The sequence below is a fragment of the Ictalurus furcatus genome, chromosome 20 (genome assembly GCF_023375685.1).
Source record: "Ictalurus furcatus strain D&B chromosome 20, Billie_1.0, whole genome shotgun sequence".
Taxonomy (NCBI): Eukaryota; Metazoa; Chordata; class Actinopteri; order Siluriformes; family Ictaluridae; genus Ictalurus; species Ictalurus furcatus.
In genome coordinates, this window is record NC_071274.1 from 18,590,003 (window position 1) to 18,615,101 (window position 25,099).

The 25,099-nt window shown below is 40.5% G+C and overlaps 3 protein-coding genes across 4 annotated transcripts in view; 2 read left to right on the forward strand and 1 right to left on the reverse strand.

Annotated features, from left to right (window-relative positions):
* LOC128624037 (protein unc-13 homolog A) overlaps positions 1-2,765 on the reverse strand; it is a 45,152-nt gene extending 42,387 nt beyond the window's left edge. The window contains exons 1-3 of the mRNA XM_053651316.1: positions 2,732-2,765; positions 1,247-1,333; positions 1,012-1,111 (exon numbers count right to left, since the gene is read on the reverse strand). Coding sequence (XP_053507291.1) covers positions 1,012-1,111; positions 1,247-1,333; positions 2,732-2,765 — 221 coding nt within the window. The remainder of the gene's footprint in view (positions 1-1,011; positions 1,112-1,246; positions 1,334-2,731) is intronic.
* Positions 2,766-9,838: 7,073 nt separating this feature from the next.
* LOC128624038 (adhesive plaque matrix protein-like) lies at positions 9,839-11,453 on the forward strand. Its single transcript, XM_053651317.1, has 2 exons — positions 9,839-9,844; positions 10,854-11,453. The coding sequence occupies exons 1-2, from the start codon at positions 9,839-9,841 to the stop codon at positions 11,451-11,453; spliced, it is 606 nt and encodes a 201-aa protein (XP_053507292.1).
* Positions 11,454-15,484: 4,031 nt separating this feature from the next.
* On the forward strand, positions 15,485-25,052 carry LOC128624360 (BTB/POZ domain-containing protein 2). 2 transcript variants are annotated; one of them, XM_053651954.1, is made up of 9 exons: positions 15,485-16,206; positions 17,914-18,033; positions 18,173-18,329; positions 18,585-18,690; positions 20,091-20,288; positions 20,510-20,639; positions 21,086-21,173; positions 21,317-21,463; positions 23,246-25,052. In XM_053651954.1, exons 1-9 carry the CDS (start codon positions 15,662-15,664, stop codon positions 23,405-23,407), a joined length of 1,653 nt encoding a protein of 550 aa, XP_053507929.1. In that variant the 5' UTR covers positions 15,485-15,661; the 3' UTR covers positions 23,408-25,052. The 2 variants fall into 2 exon arrangements, with proteins under 2 accessions (XP_053507929.1, XP_053507928.1); XM_053651953.1 differs by having other exon boundaries at positions 15,486-16,206; positions 20,447-20,639.
* Positions 25,053-25,099: the final 47 nt, after the last annotated feature.

A 25,099-nucleotide genomic window follows, 5' to 3' on the forward strand; every position in this document is an offset into this window, starting at 1 on the left:
TGCATGTATATGTGTGGCGGTCCGGAAAAACCCACCAGAGGTAGCTGGGTAAAAAAAACAACAAAGTTTTAGCCATGGGTTTTTGACACCTCAAGTTGAAACCTTTCTCGCGGTACACTGGCGTTCCATTCATCCAGCGTCCATCAGACATTTTCAATCAGCAGGAACAAATGAATTATTTTATTGCTGCAAGTCATAAGATTAGTCAGGACACTGTTGGGTATCTGTATATAGAGTACCGTGACTCTGTGTTTAACTGCTGGTGAGCAGGGTGATGAGAAAGGGGAGGGGTGTGATCCCCCTGCTGGGCAAACACTTCACACCTCTCTAAAATAACACTAGTATAGAGATGAAATGGACAGCACGACTACCGTTTTTTTTTTTTTTTAATGAAGCCCTGAGTGTCTACTTTCATATGAGCCATTAACCACTATTGTGGAGTGTGACATCACAAATAAATTCAATGCTGAACACAGGCACCCCCAAAACAGGCAGAAATTCTATGGAATTTTTTTGACATCTGGTAAAAAGAGTTGAGTACCTGTAAGTACTCAGGTTACCTGCCTTGGAGTCTACCTGTAAAGATCATGGTAGGTAATCAGTCAATTTGTCTAAATTGAGTAAAATGAATGACTGGAGTCCCCTGTATAAGCTTCCTCACTGTAAACATGGGCTGTAATGTGAACTGGAACCAATGAAACATCCAGTAATGGAATGCCAATGATCTAAAGCCTAAAATTTTTGTTTTTGTCTCTGGGAATGAATATTTCTGTTGTACTGCTGCTTGCAATCAAATAAAAATCAATTCAAAACAAAGCCAGATTACAAAAATAGGGGCATGAAAAGGAGTGAAAAAGGAAGTATGGGAGAACTGGGTTGTGGAAAGAAAATGGTAGATGAAACATGAGAAAATGAGGAGAAGATGACATGACAGATGAGGAGCATAAAAAGCAGGAGGTGAGAAGAGAGCGAGAGATAGAGAGAGACAGAGAGAGAAAGAGAGATACTCACAACATGAAGTCCTGCTCCCAGCTCGGCTGGTTGCCCCGCACTGCAATCGTTGTGCTCTTAACATTCTGAACCTTCAGACTCACATACGTGTTAAACTTCTCTAAAGGGGGAAGAGCATAAGGAAGTCACTCACAACAATAAATACACACAAGCGCACAATCACACACACACAGAGTTTGTCAGAGTCATGCCTAGAATCAAGGGTAATGCTGGTGTTGAATCAGTCTTCACTCACCTTGGGGTCCATCGAGTTTGGCTTTCTTCACTGCAGAACAGAAAGGCAAAGACAAAAAATCAGTCACTCTAGTCACTTCATGCCTTACTTGTTACGACAAAGAATTCATTTCAGTTTATCAAATGCAACCTGATTCCCAGTTTGATCCAAAGATCAACACATCCATCCATTTTCTGTACCACTTCTCCTACACAGGGTCGTGGGGGAATCTGGAGCACATCCCAGGAGACTCGGGGTACGAGGCGGGGGACACCCTGGACGGGGTGCCAATCCATCGCAGGGCACACTCTCACACACCCATTCACACACTACGGACAATTTGGAAATGCCAATCAGCCCAATCAACGCGTGTCTTTGGACCTTTCACATTCAGATTTGTATTTAAGTGATATAACTGAGTAGTCAAAGTAATTTTAGCATTTATCAATCAAGTATGCCAAGAGCTCCATCCGAGCAATTTCGAGAGGTTGATTGGATTCAGATTTGAGGGGAGGGGTTTCTTATTTCATATTACACCACAGCACTGCTGAATTCTTCATTCTGATCGCTCAGGTGTTGATTAATGTTCTATAACAGCAGCTCTGACAATAGTACCGGCTCCAATGCGCTCGCTCTAATACGTTATCATTTCTATAGTAACAGATAAAACAATGTGTCTTGCATGGCAAACGCACAACATCCATCCATCCATTTTCCGAACCCTTTATACTACCCCTGGACGGGGTGCCAATCTATCGCAGGGCACATTCGCATACACCCTCATTCACACACTACGGACAATTTGGAAATGCCAATCAGCCTACAGTGCATGTCTTTGGACTGGGAAGGAAACCTGAGGAAACCCCCGAAGCACGTGGAGAACATGCAAACATGTTCCGTGCACACAGGGTGGCGTCAGGAATCGAACCCCCAACCCTGGAGGTGCGATGCAAACGTGCTGGACGCACAACAGAAATAGATTAAAAACATGTGCATTCACTGATATGGTAATGTTTTCTGTCAGCTGATGTTTGTTTAGCATTTCTGGAGAGTCTCCAGTGTCAGTGCTTAACAATCAGAGGTGAAGCTTTATTAGCGTCATGCTGGAATACTGAACATCAACACTGTAGAATACCATTTGATCATTTAACACTGCCACACTCTAATAACTACATATCTTTGCTATTAGCTTCACTGTAGCTCCTGAATAATTCATGGTTACTGAATAATATGATTAAGACGAATAATATTAAGTAGGAAATATGAGGAGGTCTCTGAGGCCTTGCTCATGTGGAAACAGCACAATGCATAAAAATCATTGTGCTAATGCCACGGCACCTGTTTTTGTTTTTTTCAATCTTCAAAAGTCCATCTTTGATGAGCCTGTGCCTATGATAGCCTCAGAATCCTGTTCTTGGCTGATTTGATGTGGTCTTCTCCTGTTGTAGGACATCCACCTCAGGTTTTGATGTGTTGATGTGTGTTCCAAGATGCTTTTCTGCTCACCACAGATGTAAACAGTGCTTATATGAGTTACCATAGCCTTCCTGCCATCTTGAACCAGTCTGGCTATTTTGCTCCTTTAACCTCTCGCATCACCAAATGGTTTCCATACACCGGATGTTTTTAGTTTTTCGCACCGTTCAGTATAAGACGTTTTCTGTTGTCTGGGAAAATCCCAGGAGTTCAGCAGATTCCATGCCAAGTCACTGAGATGACGTTCTGGTTCTCCATTTCCACCTGGATCATGATTTCATGCATCTCATTTCCTCATTGGATAATTACATGAATAATTGCATGAAGTGTACAGTTTTTTTTTCTTCTTCCTATTAAAGCAGCCAATGACTGTATATTCTTCTTTCTTCCTCTTCTCTTTCTCCGATCTATGGCTCAATGGCGGCTCAATCTATTTCCTGTTTTCTGTGTGATGCCAATTCTGCAGCTGCTCTCCTGGGCTTTTCTTCAGACTGTGTGAAATTAATCCTGCAGCTTACTGCTTACAGCTCGCAGCACAGCTCAGCTCTGTCTCTTTTTTAAAGGAAAAGAAAGAGAGAGAGAAAAAAACCCTGCTGGCAGTCAACCGACAGAAACGTGTCTGAGTGAACGTGACTCGTGACACAGACGATACTGCAGTGAGTGTCACAAAACACTGACACAAACAGATGAATGAAATTGTTCATTAGTGGAGTGTGGAGATGAAATGTAATACGTAATATCTGTCAAACTCTGCGTGCGTGTGTGTGTGTGTGTGTGTGTGTGAGGATTTCAGCTGAGTCAGAGCTTTTCGACATCTTTGCTTCCAGGGAAGAAGAGACGAGAGGAGATGATGGAGAAGAGGCACTGAGAGAAAACGATTCCGCAATAAAGATGAGAGGAGACGATAGAGATGAGAGGCATTAGGAAAGAGGGATTAGATGAGAACAAGACGTGTTTGATATGAATATTAACGAGCCCTGTATTACGTGGCACAAGCAGCAGCGGGCATTAACAAGGCATACGTACTGACGTAATAACTCTGACCTTACGAAGTACTGCAGTGTGAGAGAGAGCAAGAGAGATAGAGACAGAGATAGTGATTCAAGCACATCCAGGACATGCTTTCTCTCTCCTTCTCCTCACACACACACACACACACATACACTGACATTGAGTTAAAACACCTGCAGAGTGTCAGGAATTCCCAGAGCTTTTCTCCTGTCAACCACTGTCACTACAACTGATCACACCGCCGACGGGCATTCAGCGATAAAAAGATCCGAAGGACAAGTTAAACTCTCCGTTTCTACACGGCCCCTGGGGCGAGATTTCAAACTGCAAGACGTGGAGCTGTGTTTTAGGTGATTTAACCGAGTCTCCGTATTCCGGTTGCACATTATAACCCCTTCAATTCACAGCTTATTGTTTAGTTATTCAAAAGGAATAGAGTTAGTGGTAGAAGTGTCAGTGAGATATAGCCCTAGCTTCATATCTATCTAAACAGAGCGATGCAGCGACTAGGTGTGAACTGGGCCTGTGAGCTGTATAGTCAGTGTAATAGAATACGGCATAACTTCATTACTGTAAAAGTAAAGAAGTGCTACTTTGTTTGCTGTTGATTTGACTTTCTGAGGAGATAGAGAAGGTGTTTTCTTTGCTAACTTCTCATGGGATTGACAAAAATACAGCACCAATCAACCAACCAACAAATCAGCACCAGAATCTCAAAACATACGTAATGTGTTTCAGTGCGAAGCCTTCCTTTAAAATAAATTGGGGGGTATAAAAAGGCAGCCTAAACCGTGGTGGCTTAGTGGTTATAGCTTGTTTGCCTCGCACCTCCGGGTTTGGAGGTGAGTTTGGGTTCCTCCCTCAGTCCTAAGACATGAATTGTCTGTAGTGTTTGAATGTGTGTGCGATTGTGCCCTGAGATGTTTTGGCACTCCATCCAGTTAGTCCCCCGCCCTGTGCCCCGAGTTCCCTGGGATAGGCTCCAGGCTCCACCACGACCCTGTGTAGGTTTAGCAGTACAGAAAATGAATGAATGCGATCTGCCCCAAACACACAAGGATACGCTCACACTGCTGGAAACAGATCGAATCTTTATGAACCTTCATAAAATGTTATATCATTCTCATATTCTCTCTCTCACACTCGTAAATTAGAGGTAGAGAGTTTGACATGATCAGAGAAAATGACTTCGCTGAGGGATCCATTAGGAGATAAAACTGTGCTTTAGAACAACACGTACACAGCTAATCAGGTAGACCGGTGTTCCTCGGTGATGCCCGATCTCTCTAGAGACGTGCACGCGTGAGCTTAATTAGAACAGCCGCAACCTAAATGGCTCCAAACTGGCTCGGCGAAAGGCCAGGGCTTTGCTCTGTGTGCCGGTGGGTATGAACCTGATCAATTGGCTTAATGCTAATATGGAGCTAATAGAGGATTGTGAAGAAGGACATGAATAGATGACAGAATGAGGTTAAGGGAAATGAGGGACGGAATTTGTGCTCCATCAGACGTTTATACACATAGCTGCACCACACTGGGATTTGGTACAGGTTTTTGAGCGGCGTCGATATGCGGAACGCATATCGAAAAATCTTTCTATTATCAGGCTCTTCAGAAACAGGCTGCATGTGACTTGCTGGATCAATTATGATGTTACAGGTACAGCACTGGAACTTTGTGGTTAACGTAGCTAACAAGCACTGGAAGTCTATTTCATGTCAATTTGTATCTGCCCTAAAAATCATGTCCAGTTCTTAAAGGAAAACTCCACTCTGAAACACATTACATATGTTTCTACTGAAAGATTTGTGATGTGTTTAGTCATGCTGGTGCTAATCTGTTGGTTGGTGCTGCATTGTTGTTATTCCTTTGAGAAGGTGGCGGTTGTCTGGGGAACATTGTTAGCACAGTTACAAAGGTAGGAGGGAAAAAAACAGTGATGATCAAACATAAGTGATAAACGTGCATAATTTCAAGTTGTTTATATGATTATTGTATATTTATATCATTCATATAATGTATATTTATTTCATTATGTATTGATCCTCCTTATCTGGTGTAGAAGGACATGCTAATAATATAATAGAACAGTTTTATATTATTAGCACGTCTTTCTACACCGGATAAGGCGGATCAGTGGAGGATCAACGGGGCAGTGGTGGCTTAGCGGTTAAGGCTCTGGGTTACTGATCGGAAGGTCGGGGTTTCAAGCTGCCACTGTTGGGCCCTTGAGCAAGGCCCTTGACCCTCTCTGCTCCAGGGGCGCCGTATCATGGCTGACCCTGCGCTCTGACCCCAGCTTCCTGACAGGCTGGGGTATGTGAAGAAAACAATTTCACTGTGCCCTACTGTATATGTGACCAATATTGATAATAACTGACTCATTATCAATTAGTACGTTTACATGGACAACAATAATCCAATATTAACCAGATTAAGACGATACTCTTTAGGAAACTACCATGTAAACAGCAATTTTTTATTACCTTAATCGTATTAAAATCATACTCGGAGTAAACACAAATGGAATTAAGACGTGTGGAGTATTCCTGTTTTAGTCGCATTATCGATGTGTATTACAGACATGTACACACCTTAATCACACTATTAACGTCGTGTGAGAGTTTTCACCGCATTTTGCGACAGGACACATACACACGGCAGTGCTCAATCGTTTTACGGCAAACAAGAGAGCACGGCTGTGTCCAAAACCACGTACTTACCTACTATATAGTAGGCGAAATACATGTATCTCAGCTACTATATAGTAGGTAAGTACGCGGTTTAGGACGCAGCCCACGGCTTCAAGCAGTCATCTATTTGCACGTATAGCATGACAAATAATTAACTGTGTTTGTAAAAATTAAAAATAAAAACACCCAGAACTGTATACGGTTCCATAACGAAGACGAACTGTATGTCGATACGTGAAATTCTGGAGGGAACGTCGGACAGCGTGGTGTGGGGATGTAATGATGTGTGCTGTTAATCGCCCTGTGTTCTATAACATGTAAAACGGGAACATGAAAGGAGTATTCTAAAAGCGACTCATGTAAACACCTCAATCACAATATTGTCTTATTCAGAATAAGGTCAATAATTAGATTACTGCTGTCCATGTTGAAAGCAATCCAGTGCCATCCAATGACGTCTGTGTACACAACTGTGCACGGCAAACTACAGAAACAATTTGAAATTATGCAGGTTTTCATTCAAATTCTTTCTTATAGAGGATGTTTGATTTCGTTTTCCCCTATTAACTAACAAACATCTACTAACATGTACTTAAATTGGTCGTTATTCACGAATGAATTCATAAGACTGACGTCGTAGTTAAGGTTAGCTCTTCATTAGTTAGTGATTAGTACATGCCTTAACTCATCATTAGTTCATATTTAAATAAGTATTAAGTCACACATTAGTGCTTGATTATTCATGTACGGTTATTGTAACGTGTTACCAATGCACGTTTTGTAGGCTATGTCACAGTTTTCTGTGGCTTTAGAAAGGGTAACGAGGCACTAGTACTTATATATATATATATAAAGTATATTTTTCATTTCTTAAAACCCTTATTGGAGCTTTAAAGTGAGAAAACACTAAACCTTGACCAGCTCGAACAGCATGACACCTAATTTAGTCTATTCAATATTGTTTTTCAAAGCCAGTGACAAATTCCTTGGGACCTCATGTGCTGAAACCCTATTAATTCCGCCTACTCCGGCTAATTAGTTTCGAGTGCATCGCAGTACGCTCCAGGAAAACAAAATATGACTGTACTGCTAATGTCCTCTTTTCTGCAGCTGCAGCAGCTTGAAAGTTTGCTTAAAACGTGTCCCCAAAAGTGGTTAAAATTAGACTGTTCTGTTCCCTTCAAATCTTCACAGCCCGCTAAAAAGTGATGACACTGTCCAGGTGAGCGAACTGACCGAAACTATTTTAAGCAAGTTAAAACTCTCTTGCCTGCTTCTTGGCTCAAATTCGAGCCTCAATAAGAAGTGCCCAGACGAGCAGGAACGTTGCAGTGCAGTTTCACCTGAGAGCTTTGGGTTTCATTCAGAGCAGTGAAAAACAGGCAACTGTAATATATCAGTACATGTCAGAAATCAATGACAAAGAAATTGGGACTGCAGAAAGTGGGAAAGCGGCTCTTTATAATAACACCGACTCATAAATCACTGCCAATATAAATAATTCAGGTCAGGAAGTGCCGCATACAGACAATACATCGTAATCTATGAACCCTGAGATGGGGTTTATAAAGAAGAACCTGGAGAGGAATGACGAGCTAACCTCAAACACTCAAAGCCAGCCTAAATATGCCTTCTGAGTCTGAAGATATTTACTACAATTACTGAACTGAACTTTTTTTTTTTATCAAGCTGACTATGTTTTAGCATTGGGTTCTTGATAGCGTTGTTTTTGCACTGAATGAGGACCATATAAGTGTGTCCTTTTTAAAATGGAAATAAAAAGAGCCCATTTCTCAAATACATTATTATATTAATAAAACACAAGTACAGCAACAGCCTTAGAATTTAAACACAGTAAGAGAAAAATCCATACACATATGCAAACAATCATACTCTAAACACTGAATGCCTTTGAAACAAATCCAATTTATCCATTTAATGGTTTAGTGGGTGTATGTGTGTTAGATATTGACTGATGTGGGTTTCTGGATATCAGGTCATTAATATAGGTAATGAATTTTATTAGTATGACTTTCATATATACAGTACAAGAGCTGATAATTGAATTCCCAACCCAGGAAATGCGAGGAATGGGTATGCTAACTTCTAAGCCACTGTGCACAAAATAATTCTTAATAATACTTACAATTTTTAATATCTTAAGAAAACAGATATATTGTCTCCATTTGACAAAAGAATATCCGTATCCCAAAACTACACATGTTCTAAAACAAAAATTCCATACTATTGTGGAATGAGTGCATTTACATTAAATTACCGGACCTTGCAAGACTGAATACGTAGACAACTTGTTATCTAACTAGTTTATTTGGTTTCTTTATATCTCTGTGTAGAAGAATGTTTAGATTTTTTTTTTGTTTTAAGTATGAAATAAAACAGAGGCCTTTTATTTCCAAAAGGGGATAACATAAAGCATTTTTAAACCCATTAGTGAAAATCTAGTCATTAATTCATACACAACTAGCTTCAGAAAACTGTAATTTAAGAGTATTGGTTTAGCAAAAAAAAAAAAAAGATTTCCCTGGCATAATCTGACTAGCTACTAGCATAATCTGACTTACTTTCTGTTTAGGTAGCTATATGTTTTGTTTCAAACAACAAAACAAAACAAAACAAATAAAACAAATGTATAAATAAATCAACAAACTTATAAACACACCAAACATTAAAAAAAAAACAGACAAACACATTTAAGAAAGGAAAAAACAAATAAAGCAAACATTTTAAAACAACAGTTAAAGTGACAGCTATTACACAGTTTATGAGTACACTCAGTGCTATGTAAATAAAATATGACTTGTTGATATCAAAAATGTGACGTGATCATAAAGATTATACGATATATAACTCATTGATAATGAGTGTATTGACTATACAAATGACTGAATATTGTCTCGTAGTACACCATAACAATGACATTGCTTTAACACATGTTGGTGCCTGATTAGCTATAGATTAGATTTAGGGAACTGAGTAAATTTACTGAAGGTTATCATAATAAATTGGAAAGTAAATATAAAGCAAGGGTGTCCCATCCACTCATTAAAAGCCTTTACAGGGAGTTTATTGTACACAGATACCAATGTATTATAGTTTCTACTAAAGACTGAAAACCACTGGATGTGATTTAAACTGATCAGGCTGCTATTAAATATCAAGCTGCTGGTATGGTATTGATACTGAATTCGAGGCCATTGTGGGCTGCAAGATGAATAACTAGCCTATAAAGCTCACGACATATTACATAAATCCACCTCCACTCCCACATGTGGAATATAAGATTAGGATGTTATAGCATTCGCAATACAAAGGACAATGCAAAAGGATTACATCACTATAAACCCAATGAAAGATCTGTATTTTTATGTCATTTTACTATATAATTAAAGTTCCCTGTGGGCTTGAGCAAGAGATGAAGGTGTGTGGGTGAGAAAACACACACACACACACACACACACCGCTAACCCACAAGCATTTTTCTTTCCGCTGATAACGTCAGTTCATATCCTGCTTCCTCAAAATAACAGCGTTATTAGATAGCATCCATCCAGACAAATGCAGACCATGTTTAATGCAGAGAGAGTGTGGAGAATCAGAAATGGGACCAAGAGAGGAGAAAAATATGGCATCGATCACATCGCCGCCTTCCACGTTATTCATTTATTCATTATTCACTCTAAGCAGAGAAACTTACGCTATGACCTTACTCATAGACGTTACTCATGCACATTCTCTCGCCCTGATCTGTTAGGCAGAAACAAAGTAGAGAGCGATTTCTCAAAAATTGACTTTAACATCTGCTACACACAATTCCCACTCACACACAACTCACTGTAACATCTGCTGTGGAGACAGCAAATGCTGGACTCAGCTTTCCAGAATGCAGTGCAGCTATACAGCAAAGACTCTGCTCGACTAGTTAGCCATGTACGAGATGATGAGCATGACGTAGGTGAGAGAGTGCTGAAGGGCAGACTAAAAGGCTAAAGTGCTGCTGCATCACTCTCTTTAGGTAGAGATGAAGCAAAAGTTAAATCCCACTGGCACCACTATCAGCATTGATAAGAGTTTCAAAATTCAATGAAAGGAGTTTCAAAATTCAATGTGGAATTTCAAAGCAAAGTCAATCTTGCTTGTCAATGAAGATCACATCCATCCATCCATTTTCTGTACCACTTATCCTACACAGGGTCACGGGGAGCCTGGAGCCTATCCCAGGGAACTCAGGGCACAAGGCAGGGGACACCCTGGACGGGGTGCCAACCCACAATCGCACACACACTCACACACTACAGGCGATTTTGGAAACACCAATCAGCCTTCAACACATTTCTTTGGACTGGGGTAGGAAACCAGAATACCTGGAGGAAACCCCCGAAGCACGGGGAGAACATGCAAACTCCACCTACAATCCACGAACAATCCAGCTACAATCCACCTACAAGCCACGAACAATCCACCTACAAGCCACCTACAAGCCACCAAGCCAGCTACAATCCACCTACAAGCCACCAAGCCAGTTACAATCCACCTACAAGCCACCTACGATCGACCTACAAGCCACCTACAAGCCACCTACGAGCCATCTACGAGCCACCTACGAGCCATCTACGAGCCACCTACGAGCCATCTACGAGCCACCTATGGTCCACCTACGATCCACCTACAAGCCACCTACAATCCACCTACGGTCCACCTACAAGCCTCCTACGATCCACCTACAAGCCACCTACGATCCACCTACAACCCACCTACAACCCACCTACAAGCCACCTACGATCCACCTACGATCCACCTACGGTCCACCTACAACCCACCTACGATCCACCTACGGTCCACCTACGGTCCACCTACAAGCCACCTACAATCCACTTACAAACTACCTACGATCCACCTACGATCCACCTACAAACTACCTACGATCCACCTATGATCCACCTACAAACTACCTAGGATCCACCTACAATGCTGTTGGGAAGGAGGGGGATCCTGAGTGCAGGATCAAACAGGAGACTCTGGAGCTGTGAGAGCACTACCCACCCACACCCTCACTTCATATACACACACACACACTTCATACATACACACTTCATACACACACACACACACACACACACACGACTTACACACCCACACCCTCACTTCATACACACACACTTCATACACACACACACACACACACACACACACACAGACACACACACTTCATACACACAAATCCTCACTTCATACACACACAAAGACACGCACACACACACACACAAAGACACACACACACACGCTTCATACACACATAAAAGCTTCATTTGATCCAGACTCAGACGCTTAAGTTTGAACATCGCTGTGCTTTATCACTGCAGTGTGATTTCGTGAATGGAGCAGAGACGAGCGCGTGAACGTTTTTCGTGAATGGCGGTTTGGAGGCGCTCGCGCGCGCACAGACCAGCCGCCCACGGGATTCCCTCGCGGCCGAGAGAGAGAGAGAGAGAGAGAGAGAGAGAGAGAGAGAGAGAGAGAGAGAGAGAGAGAGAGAGAGAGAGAGAGAGAGAGAGAGAGACGGGTTTCACCTGCAACAGTGCTGCAGCTTTCCGCCTTTTCTGACTGAGTTTTTTTCTCAGAGCCACAGGAATACCGATGGAGTTAGTTAGTTAAATAAATAAATAAATAAATACGCTGCGGCAAACTCTCACGAGCTCAATTTGTGAGTAAAAGAGGCTGATTCACAGGTGTGACTCATTAAACTAATTGCGTAAATCAGGTGCAGCCAATAAATTAACCGCTTAATGATTGGGTTAAAAATACCGGAAAAACAAACAATAATAAACATGTAAGTAATTCAGATGAAAAATAACAACATAAAAGTAGCTTTTCAGTCCATTCAGATGGTGAACCAACAACAAGCTAGGCTGCCATTAAAGAGAAATGGTGCTATTTTGAGTAAATAAATAGCTCAACTTAGTTTTAAAGAGTGAACTAACAAAGTTTAGCAGGACACTAGGATATTTCTCATACACACGCACACACACACACACACACACACACACACACATATACATATATATATATATATATATATATATATATATATATATATATATATATATATGGAGAAATTTAATTGGAGATGTTTTCCTTTTTCCAACTCACCCCCAACACACAGAAGTGACATCGCTCCTCAGAGTCTCGGTGTGTTTTTGTTGTCCTCCACTGTCCTCTAGCAGATCGCCGGTCGAGAACGGGACAGCCTGGACGTGCCGTGATTCGGTGATGTCCGGTTTACACACGCCCCGCACGCACGCACACGCACACACACACACACACACGCACACACAGTCCTGCCCCGACGCCTTTTGTATATATATATATATGTATATATATAAAGAAAAAGGTGAGAGGATTTTCAGCTCAAAAGCTTCCGGGGTTAGTTTCTCCTCTCAGCTGTGCTGGTTTCTCGTTTCCGCTCGGGACGTCTCGAGAAAGCTTTGGTCGTCAGTCCCCGGCTCGCACGCGCACAGCCATCTTGTTTTCAGCACCAGCGCGGCGGGGACAGCTCATGCCGCTGTGACGTCACGGCGCGAGACGACGGGCACAGACCGGGGAGCGCGCGGGCAGCGGAGTTTCTCGTGCTCGCACTCTCCCGCCCACATCCAGGGGCTCCCGGAAACCCGCATGAGCTGAATCACAATGGGAGTCTAAAGTGGAAAATGGCACTGTGAGAACTTATTACACGGAAGAAGAACAAGAAGAGGAAGAAGAAGGGGGAAAATCCGTTTTGCATTATGTTACACTCTTCATACTGACAATTCATTCATTCATTCATTCATTCATTCATTCATTCATTAATCTACTCATTCATTCATCTACCCATTCATTCATTCATTCATTCATTCATCTAATGAGATTGTAAAATAGCCTACATAAAGGGCTATATTATATAAATGCATACATCACACTTATGTATCTATTATAAACGCTATACAATTAAATCCAGGCAAGAAAATTAATAGAAATATAAAGTCATTGGGTATAATGAGGGACCTTAGATTTTACCCAGTATACAAACATTTACAAATAAAAATGAAAGAAAACATGATCAGAGAGCTTTTCCTCCTGCACTGTCGTGAACAAAGAGCAGCTGCTGCAGTGTTTGCAGTAAGTGATGCAGTCCGGATGTTTCCCTTTACTCCTGAAGGCGGCAGTAAAACTATCCTCATAAAAACCGCCTGGGCCACGGTGCAGTGTTGCCAGGTCTGCAGAAATCCTGCGAACTGATTTGAGATTGTTGAGCCCTCCATCTATCCATCCATCCATCCAATTTCTGTACCGCTTATCCAGGGTCATGGGGAAGCCTGGAGCCTACACCATTGGACTTGGGGCACAAGGCAGAGGACACCCCTGGAAAGGGGTGTCAACCCATCGCTGGGCACTATCGCACACACTCACACACCCATTCATACACTGCGGACAATTTAGAAATGCCAGTCAGCCTACATTGCATGTCTTTGGACTGGGGGAGGAAACCGGAGTACTTGGAGGAAACCCCCGAAACACAGGGAGAACATGCAAACTCCGTGCACACAGGGCAGAGGCGACCACTAAGCCACCATGCCCCCTGAGATTGCTGAACATTCTTTTTATTTAAACAAACAAACAAAAAAATCAGGGTTGGGATTAAATTGTGAAATAACGCGTGTATCGATAGAAATAAAATACAGTGAATAATCAACAGTGAAATAGATTCATATATTGTAGGTTATCTTTATATATCTGTATATACACTGTATATTATCCATGGATAATGTGGGTACTGTTGTATATACAATGTACATATCTCTTACATATTTGTACGACTATACTTGCATATATTATACTTTTCATTAGAGTTTTTCCTATTATAACATAGTGTATTTACCATTCATACCACCCATAACCTTACTATCTATCTATCTATCTATCTATTAACAAATAGGTTACCTTTAATATATTTCTGAATTCTGCATTTTTATTAAGAAAACTACCTTGCATAAAACAGTGTCAATAAAACATTCCGGATGTGGAGAGGTGAAGTTGGCCCAGCTGTATTTACAACACTGCTCAATAAAACAATAAAACATCATAAACATTTATTCAGTGGGACAGTGAATACTATCAAATGCATGTATTTATTTTGGCTATCCATGAACTATGTATTCTGGTCATTATTATGTACAAAAACTTTCCTATTCAACTACAGGTCACATAATAATCAAAAAGTATTGCATGATATTACTTTGTAAATAACTGCCTATAGTACTTTTGTAATAATATCCAAGATGTTGAATGAAAAGTGGTTTGGGATGGGGATATTAAGAGTTTTGGTACTGGGCTCCTTTTTGGACTGATTTTTTTCCACAGACCTAGCAACGGATTGTGATGATGAAGATGATGATAATTCCGCACTGGTTCTCAGTGACATTAGGTAGATGCAACAATCTTCTATTTATTACCCGTTCCCAGATTTTAAAGGTTTGTGATATCAATTTCATAGCCCTGTAGTTCCCACAGAGTCTCATGTAAACTTTGTTTTTGTAAAAAGGCACTAGGTAGCTTTTTCACCATGCAGTTGGAATGCCGTCATCAAGAATTTTGTTGAACAAGGTTGTCAGGAAATAAACTCCCGTTTCTCCTAACCTCTTCCACAACTCTGACGGTATGTCATCAGGCCCAGTGGCCTTGTTATTGGCCATTTTATGGACTGCTAATTTAACCTCATCTGAAAATAGATGGATAGATTATTATTATTATTATTATTATTATTACTATTATTATAATAGTTGTTATTAATATTATGGTGATGATTTTTATGATTATTATTATTAATTGTTGCTGTTGATATTGTAGGTATCATTATAAATAAGTTACATTACCCTAACAATAATTTCATTCATACATCAAACTTAAAATCTGGTAAACTCTATTGCGTTTCATTTTTAACTATATTAATAAAGGAGGCTTTGTGTGACCTCATTTCCCCCCCAACTGGTATTCCGACGAGTCCCGCCTCCTGCGCTAATATTGGCTCACGACAACCCGCCTCCTGCTCTATGATTGGCTGATAATATACCAGTGACCTGTACATTCAGTGACCCGCATGTCACTCTAAACACTAGCCAATCGTCGGCTTGTCAGAATACGGGTGTTGTGAAAACAACTTGTTTACCTTATCAGACCTTGAAGGGAGAAGTTGAAGTCCAAGATGGCTGCTGGAGACAACGGTGGTCGGGCCCCGTGTTTAAATTTCCCCTCTCCCGGTCCGCTGGGTAACAGTCAACCGAGCAACAGTACCTATACTTTGGCAGCAAGTAACGGAGGATCCATCGGGGCGACCGGAAGCTCACAGAGCGCGACGAGACGCTCGAATCCACAGCCAGGGCCTAACGGCTCCGAAAGCAGCGGTGTCGCCTCTGGGCTTCCGCCGAATATGCGCAACTCTCTCCCGCAGGCCGTGGCTCAGGGCTCGGTGATAACGGGGGCGGTCGGGGGGTCAATGGCGGCCGCAGTGGCGTCGAACATGATGGGACCAGCGTCAAATTCAGTACCGGCCCCTGCGACCCACTCCTCACTTTCTGCCCCTCCGGCTGCAGCAGCGGTTCTGGTTTACCGAGAGCCCGTGTATAACTGGCAAGCGACAAAAAGTACTGTGAAGGAAAGGTTTGCGTTTCTCTTCAATAACGAGGTGCTAAGCGACGTGCACTTTCTGGTGGGGAAAGGGATGGGAGTACAGCGTATACCTGCTCACAGGTACCTCATTACTGTACAACATTGTGTTTATTGTGACATGAGCTAAAAGTTATCAGCTTTTGTTATCTAAACCTTTTCTAGCAGCTGGGTATGTGTCAGTAATTGGTTGTGCAATATATCACAATATATCAGCAATAACACTTTACAAATATCCAACGGTCTAACAAAAGTTTCTTCCAAGACCCATATACAGAGATTTAACATCTACAACACAAACAAATGGAGAGTGTCTCTGATTTTTGCAATCTTTTTATAACACCACATCCCAAAGTAGGGCTGGGTATTGCGACCAATTTGGCCATTCGAATCTTATTTATATGGATTCGATTTTGATTTAATATTAATTAGTTATCAGTATTTCACTTAAATGTTAGTTTTGCAGACATGGAATCCATGTTTTGATATAAATGCTGGTAAATGAAACCCTCCTATTTAGCTATATTACTGAAATACACATTTACATTAACAATAGGGCCCACACAATTATGTTTAATTACTTTTACTTTGAGTAACAAACGTTGTACCAAGAAAGCATAAATATGTGCATACGATGCACACAAGGTAAGCACAAACTGCACATTACTGTAAAAATAATAAAAATAAAAAACGTTGTACATGTGCAACAGTGAAATTCATTAACAACTTGAAACATGTTTAAGAAATAAAACCGTTTTCAAAATTCAAATCATGAAAGATGGTGACATGTTGAGGATGAGAGGCAAACTACAGGTAATATTGGGTATTGAATATCGAATCCTATATCTAATGGGTATCTGTCTAATCGAAACCATATAAATATGAATCGAATCGCCAAATTGCTCGTAATACCCATCGATATCGTTTCGTTAAATTGAAGATCGATTAAAATCGTAGAATCTTTATTTATTTATTTATTTATTTTTTTAACCAACCCTATCCCAAAGTGTTGTATTCCTCATCAGTTTGCTGTGAATGACAACACATTTTTAAAAATCCTTTTATGGTTACGTTTATTGTTTTAGAGCCTCTTTTTTTTTTTTTTTTAAATGTCTAAGTTAATAAGATGAAAATGTTGCTCGTCATATTACAGAGAAACTACAAAGCAAAAAATAGTCTTCTGTCCTGAATACACTCCCATGGCGGAAAAACAAGCTGCTGATTATTACAAAACACTGACACTGGAGACTCCTTCCAAAAGCACAAAATAAACGTTTTCTTGTGGAAAATGTTTTAAACACCTTTTCTAAAAAAAAAAAAAAAAAAAAATTAAAAAATCAGTTTACATGAGATGCCCGTCATACCCCGTCCTACAGGTCCCTGAGGATGCTGTTACTATAGAAACAATAACGTATTAGAACGAGCACGTTAAATTAAACCTGTGAGCTGAATTACGGCTGGCACTATTGTCAGAGCTGCTGTTATAGAAAGTTAATCAACACCTTTGATAAACCGTATGATAAACTATAGACTTTGACTAGAATTGCAGTATTGTTTTCTTTTCGGTACAACAACACATGAAACCCAAACATTGTGTTGCATATCATGATGTGTTGTATAACTTGTATAACTGGGCACAATTTATGCCTAAGAAGTCAAGGTTTGTGTGTAATGTCGTTATCTTGTGTGTTAATTGGCAGCTACACAGCCAAGACTGTTTAGATGATTATATGAATGTGCACCAGAATTTTATATAATTGTGTATAAGTCACTTTGTTGTTATCTTTGCAGGTTTGTTTTGGCAGTTGGCAGCGCTGTATTTGATGCCATGTTTAACGGAGGCATGGCCACCACATCCACAGAGATCGAGCTGCCAGATGTGGAGCCTGCTGCTTTCCTGGCTTTGCTCAAGTAAGATTTTATCCTGTTAGAACTATTTGGTCGTTATAGTTTTTAGTGCCTTTACAATTAGGATTGCGCAGTATGCACCGACACTTCCAGCAGTCACGCTTGAACGTGTGTGATTTTTATGAAAATATTTCCTGTTCAGGTTCTTATACTCTGACGAGGTTCAAATTGGACCCGAGACTGTGATGACCACTCTGTACACGGCAAAGAAATACGCAGTCCCGGCGTTGGAGGCTCATTGTGTGGAGTTCCTGAAGAAGAACCTGCGGGCCGACAATGCGTTCATGCTCCTCACACAGGCACGACTCCGCAAACCTTTACAGCAATCTCTGTATACGCTCAAGTTGAATTTGAAAGTTGTATGTTTGAATTTTTATAGTATGCTTAAGGAGCAGTTTGTCATTTTTGTTTTTAGAACTAATGCTGTTTCGGTGAACCTCAAAAGCTGTTAGTCGCCTTATATGGAAAAGGGGGGCGGACTAAATAATTTCACTAACTATATTGTAAATAATATTTTTGTCACAGTCTTGTTCAATGTTGTTTTATTTCTCTAGGCCAGGCTTTTTGACGAGCCTCAGCTGGCCAGTCTGTGCCTCGAGAACATTGACAAGAACACAGGTGATGCTCTGGCTGCTGAAGGCTTCACGGATATAGATCTGGGTACGTACGTGAGAACCGGCACCCGCTTTTCTGTTGACATGTGACTTCATTTATGTTTAGTCGTATTTAACAGACACTCTTATACAGAGTAACTTGTATAATGTCAAAGATACAACAAGACAACGTACCTGATCCTCCAGAATTGAGGCTGTGAGGAGATGAAAGTGAACTTCTTGAGTGTTATGTGATTGGATTGATCCTGTTGATATGACAAGTCAGTTGGGAGAGTAGTTATCAATTCCTAATTTAGCAAGCGTGAAGATGAAGCTTTGCTATCAAAGGCTGCTGACAGGTTGAAAAGAATGAGGACTGAGGATCAGTCATCAGCTAGCAGGTTAAAACCAAAAATACCAATCGTATGGAAGAAAACAAACAAACCATACCCTGGAAAAGATCCATTCGTCCATCCATTTTCTGTGCCGCTCATCATACACAAGGCAGGGGACACCCTGGACGGGGTGCCAATACATCGTAGGGCACAGTCACACACTCATTCACACACTAACCAATGTGTGAACCAGCAGATGACCTGATTAGGTTTGGGAATCGTTCCAAACAGGATCAAGGTCACAGCAAGGTCAAATCTCTGAAATCGTTTTTCTTCCATAGCTCCTTTTCTGTTTGTCATACAAAGATGATGCTTACATTTTCACAGACAGGAACTCAAGACCTATTTTCATCTCTGTCTGTTTTTTCTTTTTATTTACCATCCGGCCAGGCATCGGTGTGTCTGTGCGTCTGTCCGAGATTCTCGTTCGCATGCTATCTCAAGCATTCGAGTGGTTGCATGATTGTAGGATTCATATGGAATTATCATTGTGACTGATTTATATTTTGGAATTCAAAACAGGGTCGAGGTCACAGTAAGGTCAAATGTCTGAAATAGTTTTTCTTCACATGTGTAGTATATTTGAAAGGTAGTTCTGGCATGCACATTATTAACATGAAGGATTAGACTTGGGTTAGATTAGGTGGTGGTGGTATGGAGAGGGATCTCCGTCGATGCTGTTACCCTTCGAGTTCGACTTGTTTATGACTTTGAATTGAGGTTCAGTGACCGCAAGAAGTGCCATTTCTTTTTAATGCACTGCCTTATATCTAGATTATAAACGAACATTTAGCAACTTTGATTGGAAGCAAATGATTTCAGGATTTTTTTTGGGTTATTATTATAATGTATGTTTTTTTCCTATTCAGATACGAGTAATATGTTTTTGCTATTCAGTTTTTATATAGATGTTAAATCAAAGTATCGTCAAACTCAGTTTTTATATTTCAATCCGAATAATGTTGCAATTCATGGTTGTACAGTGGTAATATTGTAATAATGTTTTGTAGATTTAAAAAAATAAATTTAAAAAAATCGATTTTTATTTTGTCATGCTGCTGTTGTTTCTCAGACACGCTTGTAGCCGTGCTGGAGCGGGACACACTCGGGGTACGGGAGATTCGGTTGTTTGGAGCGGCGGTGCGTTGGGCCGAGGCTGAGGCTCACCGACAGCAGCTGCAGCCCACACCCGAGAACAAGAGGCGCGTTCTGGGGAAAGCCCTGACCCTCATCCGCTTCCCTCTAATGACCATAGAGGAGTTTGCAGCAGGTATGTCCCAGCATGCACTCTTATACCCAGCTTTCTCTGCACAAGTCACAAAGGGATGAAAGATTAGTCGAATAGGGTGGAATTCAACACCATGCTTTGGGACCTACCTTCATGTGTCGTCCTGCAGTGGTGTATGTTATTAATTTCGCTGTGTGCAGGTCCTGCTCAGTCAGGAATTCTGACAGACAGGGAGGTGGTCAGTCTGTTCCTCCACTTCACAGTGAACCCCAAACCGCGAGTGGAGTTCATCGACCGGCCCCGCTGCTGTCTGCGTGGGAAAGAGTGCAGCATCACGCGCTTCGCCCAGGTGGAGAGCCGCTGGGGATACAGTGGGACCAGTGATCGTATCCGGTCAGAACAAACCCAATCACTCACTCACTCACTCATAACAACTTCCAAGAGTCTAAATCTAATCTAATTCTGTTAAATAGCACTTATGATACCATGATTTTTTTTCAGGCACTAAGGGTAAGAGGAACACTACAGCTTTACACACACACACAAAACATGCTTTTATAACCAATCAGTAGCCCAAAAACTGATGATATCACCAAACCATGAATGTTGTGAACTGTTACACCACTATGGATTTCCAATTTTAAAAGTTTTTCAATGTATACTGCAGTGTTGTCTGGTCTGTGATGAGAGATCATGCACCACTCTGATGAGCTGATGGACAAACCTATCACAGTTTCTGAGACCTGCACAGACATGCTGCTTAGACATTACACAGTGTTTGTCCATTTTTATTTTTTCAGAATTCCTTAATTTCTGTTTCTCTTTCTGTTCTATGGCAGGTTCTGTGTAAACCGCAGGATATTTGTTGTCGGTTTTGGACTGTACGGGTCTATACACGGACCCACAGACTATCAGGTCAACATACAGGTAGTGTTCCTTGAATCTTTTGCTCATTTTGAAGTGTAATTATTTTTATTTTTTTAAAAGTGATAATGCGAATAATGGATTTGTAATGATGTGTTTATTCTGGGGTTTTGTGTTTTTTTTTTTTTTTTTGGCGATCTTGTCAGATCATTCACACAGACAGTAATACAATCCTTGGTCAGAACGACACGGGTTTCAGTTGTGACGGGTCAGCGAGCACCTTCAGGGTCATGTTCAAAGAGCCGGTGGAGGTTCTGCCCAATGTAAACTACACGGCCTGCGCCACTCTTAAGGTATGACTCGCCGTGCATGGGACTCTGATCTTGGGGTTCCATGTGGTACGTTGGATTTGCATAGGAGTTCCATATTTTATCATTGGAGTATGCTAGTATGAGTTATTACTAATAAAATATACCAGAAGACCTTCAGAAGTATTCTTTTTTTGCCACCTATAAAAAAAAAAAAAACAGCAGGTCAATCAGTCTACATACGAATCTGGAATGATTGTCAGTTATTCAGGTGTTCCCCCATCTCACATTAGTAATGTTTGGCCGTATTGACTCAATTTCTCCACTTGAAAGATCCACTGATGCCCTCGCTTTCTGTCAAGGTAAATGGAGAATGTTTTGAATTTATTAAAGGGAAATAAAATCTATAAATATATTTTCAAACCTGCCTAACGTTAGAGAAGTATATCGTTAACTATACATCAGTTAACATAACATTTAGTTAATTATAAATCGAGGTCATAAGTTTACATACGCCTTGCAGAATTTGCAAAATGTTAATTTTGTTTTGTTTTTTTAAAAAGAGGGATCATAAAAATTGCATTAAAAAAAAAAGATTTTATTCAGTATTGCCCTAAAGAAGCTATTTCACATAACAGATGTTTACATATAGTCCACAAAACACAATAATAACTGAATTTATACAAATGAACCAGTTCAGTAGTTTACACACGCTTGATTGATGTTTTGTGGTAGTTGCTCATGATTCCCTTAAGTGTCCTGTGCAGTTAAACTGCCCACTGTCCTTCAGAAAAATCCTGTTTCATCCTGTTCAAAAGTTTACACCCCCCTGGTTCTTAATGTATCGTGTTGCCTTCTTAAGCATCGGTGAATGTTTGCACCTTTTGTAATAGTCGTGTTCGAGTCCCTCAGTTGTCCTCAGTGTGAAAAGATGGATCTTAAAATCATATAGCCGCTATTGGAAAGGGTTAAATATGCAGACTATGCTGGAAAAGCAAAGAATGTGCGGGACCTGGAGGATTTTTCTGAAGAACAGTGGGCAGTTTAACTACTCAGGACAAACAAGGGACATGAACAACTATCACAAAACATAATCAAGGTCGCTGATCAACCAGGTAATGACACACGGTATTAAGAATCAAGCGTGTGTAAACTTCTATACTGGTTCATTTGTGTAAATTCAGTTATTAATGTGTCTTGTGGACTATAAGTAAACATCTGTTATGTGAAATAGTTTATTCAGGGCAACACTAAATAAAAAAAAAAAAATTGAAATGCATTTATTTATTTATTTATTTATTTATTTTACATTCATCTTATTTTTTTAAATTATTAACGTTTTGTAGCTTCTGCAAGGCATATAATTCACCTGACCACAACTGTATGTATGAGGGACTCACTGAAAGTTCAACCAATGTTGGTATGAAAGAGAATAATGACTGAACTACTCCTACTTCTTTGGGGTTGACCGGTCTGATGATGAATCTAGTTCCTTTCTGATTTGGGTAAAGAGGTCTGCCAAATCAATACATGTATATGTGCAAATAAGAGCTGTTGGTGTAGGCAGTCTTTGCACAAATGTAAGGCTAAATTGACTTGATACTGTTTGTTGCATTATTAATTTCTAGTAGTAACACACTGTCTTACTACACTGTGTTACTAAGATGAGATTTGGAAACCGTAGAAAAAAAGGCCAAGGATTCAAATCTTTATCACATTTCTACTGACAGTTATCACTTAAATCATGTTGTTTTGGTGAATTAGGATTGAGTGTGTGTGTGTGTGTGTGTGTGTGTGTGTGTGTGGTGTTTTTCTTGGCTCTTCCAGGGTCCAGACTCCCATTATGGCACCAAAGGCATGCGGAAAGTTACCCACGAGTCCGCAGGCTCCGGCACCAAAACCTGCTTCACCTTCTGCTACGCTGCCGGCAACAACAACGGCACTTCTGTCGAGGATGGACAGATCCCCGAGGTCATCTTCTACACATAATGACCATCCAGTTCTTCTGTATTCCAGGGGTTTTGGGCTGTGTTACAAAATAGCTCACTGATGTACTTCCAGTTTTGTTAACTAGTCTGTAACTGGAAGAGCTGAACTCGGTGAGTAATCTAGTGTACGGCAGAGATGTTTAGAGTCGTACACCTTCACCTGCACTTTCTGAAAAAGCTGCACAGAGATAATCTGCGTGCTTACTGATTGAAGCAGCCTAATTTGTCCATGTTGATTTATAATAGAACCCATAGGCTGTGAACTATTCACCAGCAGACTGACCTCGAGGCTGTTTAACTGGATCAAGCTGTTACTGAGTTTCCTGTCTTTAACAGCTCTTTCAGCATCTCTTTATTAGGGACAAAACTGAGGAAAAACGTTTTCTGGATTAATCACAGCTCGGGTTAGGGTTAGGGTTGTGCCAGCAGGGGAAGCGAGATCAGGATCGGAAGCATTTCTAGGATGCAGGGGAATTCTGCAAGCTCAGGTTCCCTTATATTCTGTGCCAAAATATTGTGCTTAGAATACCTCCTTCACAGCCAGTTAACAACACTCAATCATCTTTAAGCCAAGCGTACAGCTCTGTAGATCAGCGTGGGCCGTTGTGAAAATTAGCACACGGAAGAGTCCTTCAAAGGTGGAGCAACAGCCCTCTGCTTTTGTCAGACCTGATGTATTAAATCCTCATCTCAGCGGTCACTCACTTATCATATAATACAGTGAGTTCTCATAGGCCATGGTAAAAAAACAACCCCAACTGTTTGAATGGACTGTCGCATAATCAACTGTTAAACTGTCTACTTGTGTGTTGCAGTGAAATTTTTACATACATAAAGATCCATGTACATTTTGGTCATTCTTTATTCATGTCAGTAACAGAAATGAGGAAAAAAAACATTCTTTTTTTTTTTTTTTTGTGCAAATTCAGGCTGGATTGTGTTAATTTTTTTTATTTATTTTATTTCTGTTACTGACACGAATATAGAATGACCAAATGCTGTTTAACCGGATTCTAGTCCACCACCCACTGTCACCTACTAGACTGAGCCTCTGTTGCTCATCCTTAACACATCTATAAGATACCACGTCTATCCGATAGCCCATGTGCGTTTATTTAAAAATAAATAAATAAAAAACGGCCGGGTATTGTAACACTAAATCATTCATGTAGCTCGACAGGTTCATGTTTCGAACTGTTACTTTTCTTTTGGTGAGATTAAATCAGGGTTTTCATTTCTATATAACCAGCATCAAACTGTAAAATACTGACATCACCTCGTATGTGTGTACAATGCTATTAAATAAAAAGGTTGTTAAATGCAAGTGTTATTCATTTACTTCGACAGCTAGCGTTGTGTTCATGATGACCTGCTCGTGAATGTAGGGACACAGTGAACCTAAACTGCACAGAAAAGGGTTTTTTTTTTGTGGTGTGTGTGTGTGTGTGTGTGTGTGAGAGAGATTTGTTTAATTTCCTAGGTGAAGATAAATGTTTGGTTTGGAAGCTGGGCTGAAAGCAGCATCATAAATAAAGCTGGTCTGTATTTAAAAAGAAGTGTGTGTCTGAGCTGATGTTTGCATGCGTCCTGTGTAACTCATGACTGTAATGTTGGGGAGATGAACTCGTATAAAAATGAACAAAGCAGGGAATGTGTATTTCTTTATTTTTATTTTGGATCTTATTGATATTTT

Excerpts from the sequence above, each read along its gene's own strand:
- LOC128624360 (XM_053651953.1), top strand. The coding sequence starts at position 15,662 with ATGGCTGCTGGAGACAACGGTGGTCGGGCCCCGTGTTTAAATTTCCCC. Across the intron at positions 16,207-17,913 it reads CAGCGTATACCTGCTCACAG|GTTTGTTTTGGCAGTTGGCA; the intron begins GTACCTCATTAC and ends TTATCTTTGCAG. Across the intron at positions 20,640-21,085 it reads GGGACCAGTGATCGTATCCG|GTTCTGTGTAAACCGCAGGA; the intron begins GTCAGAACAAAC and ends GTTCTATGGCAG.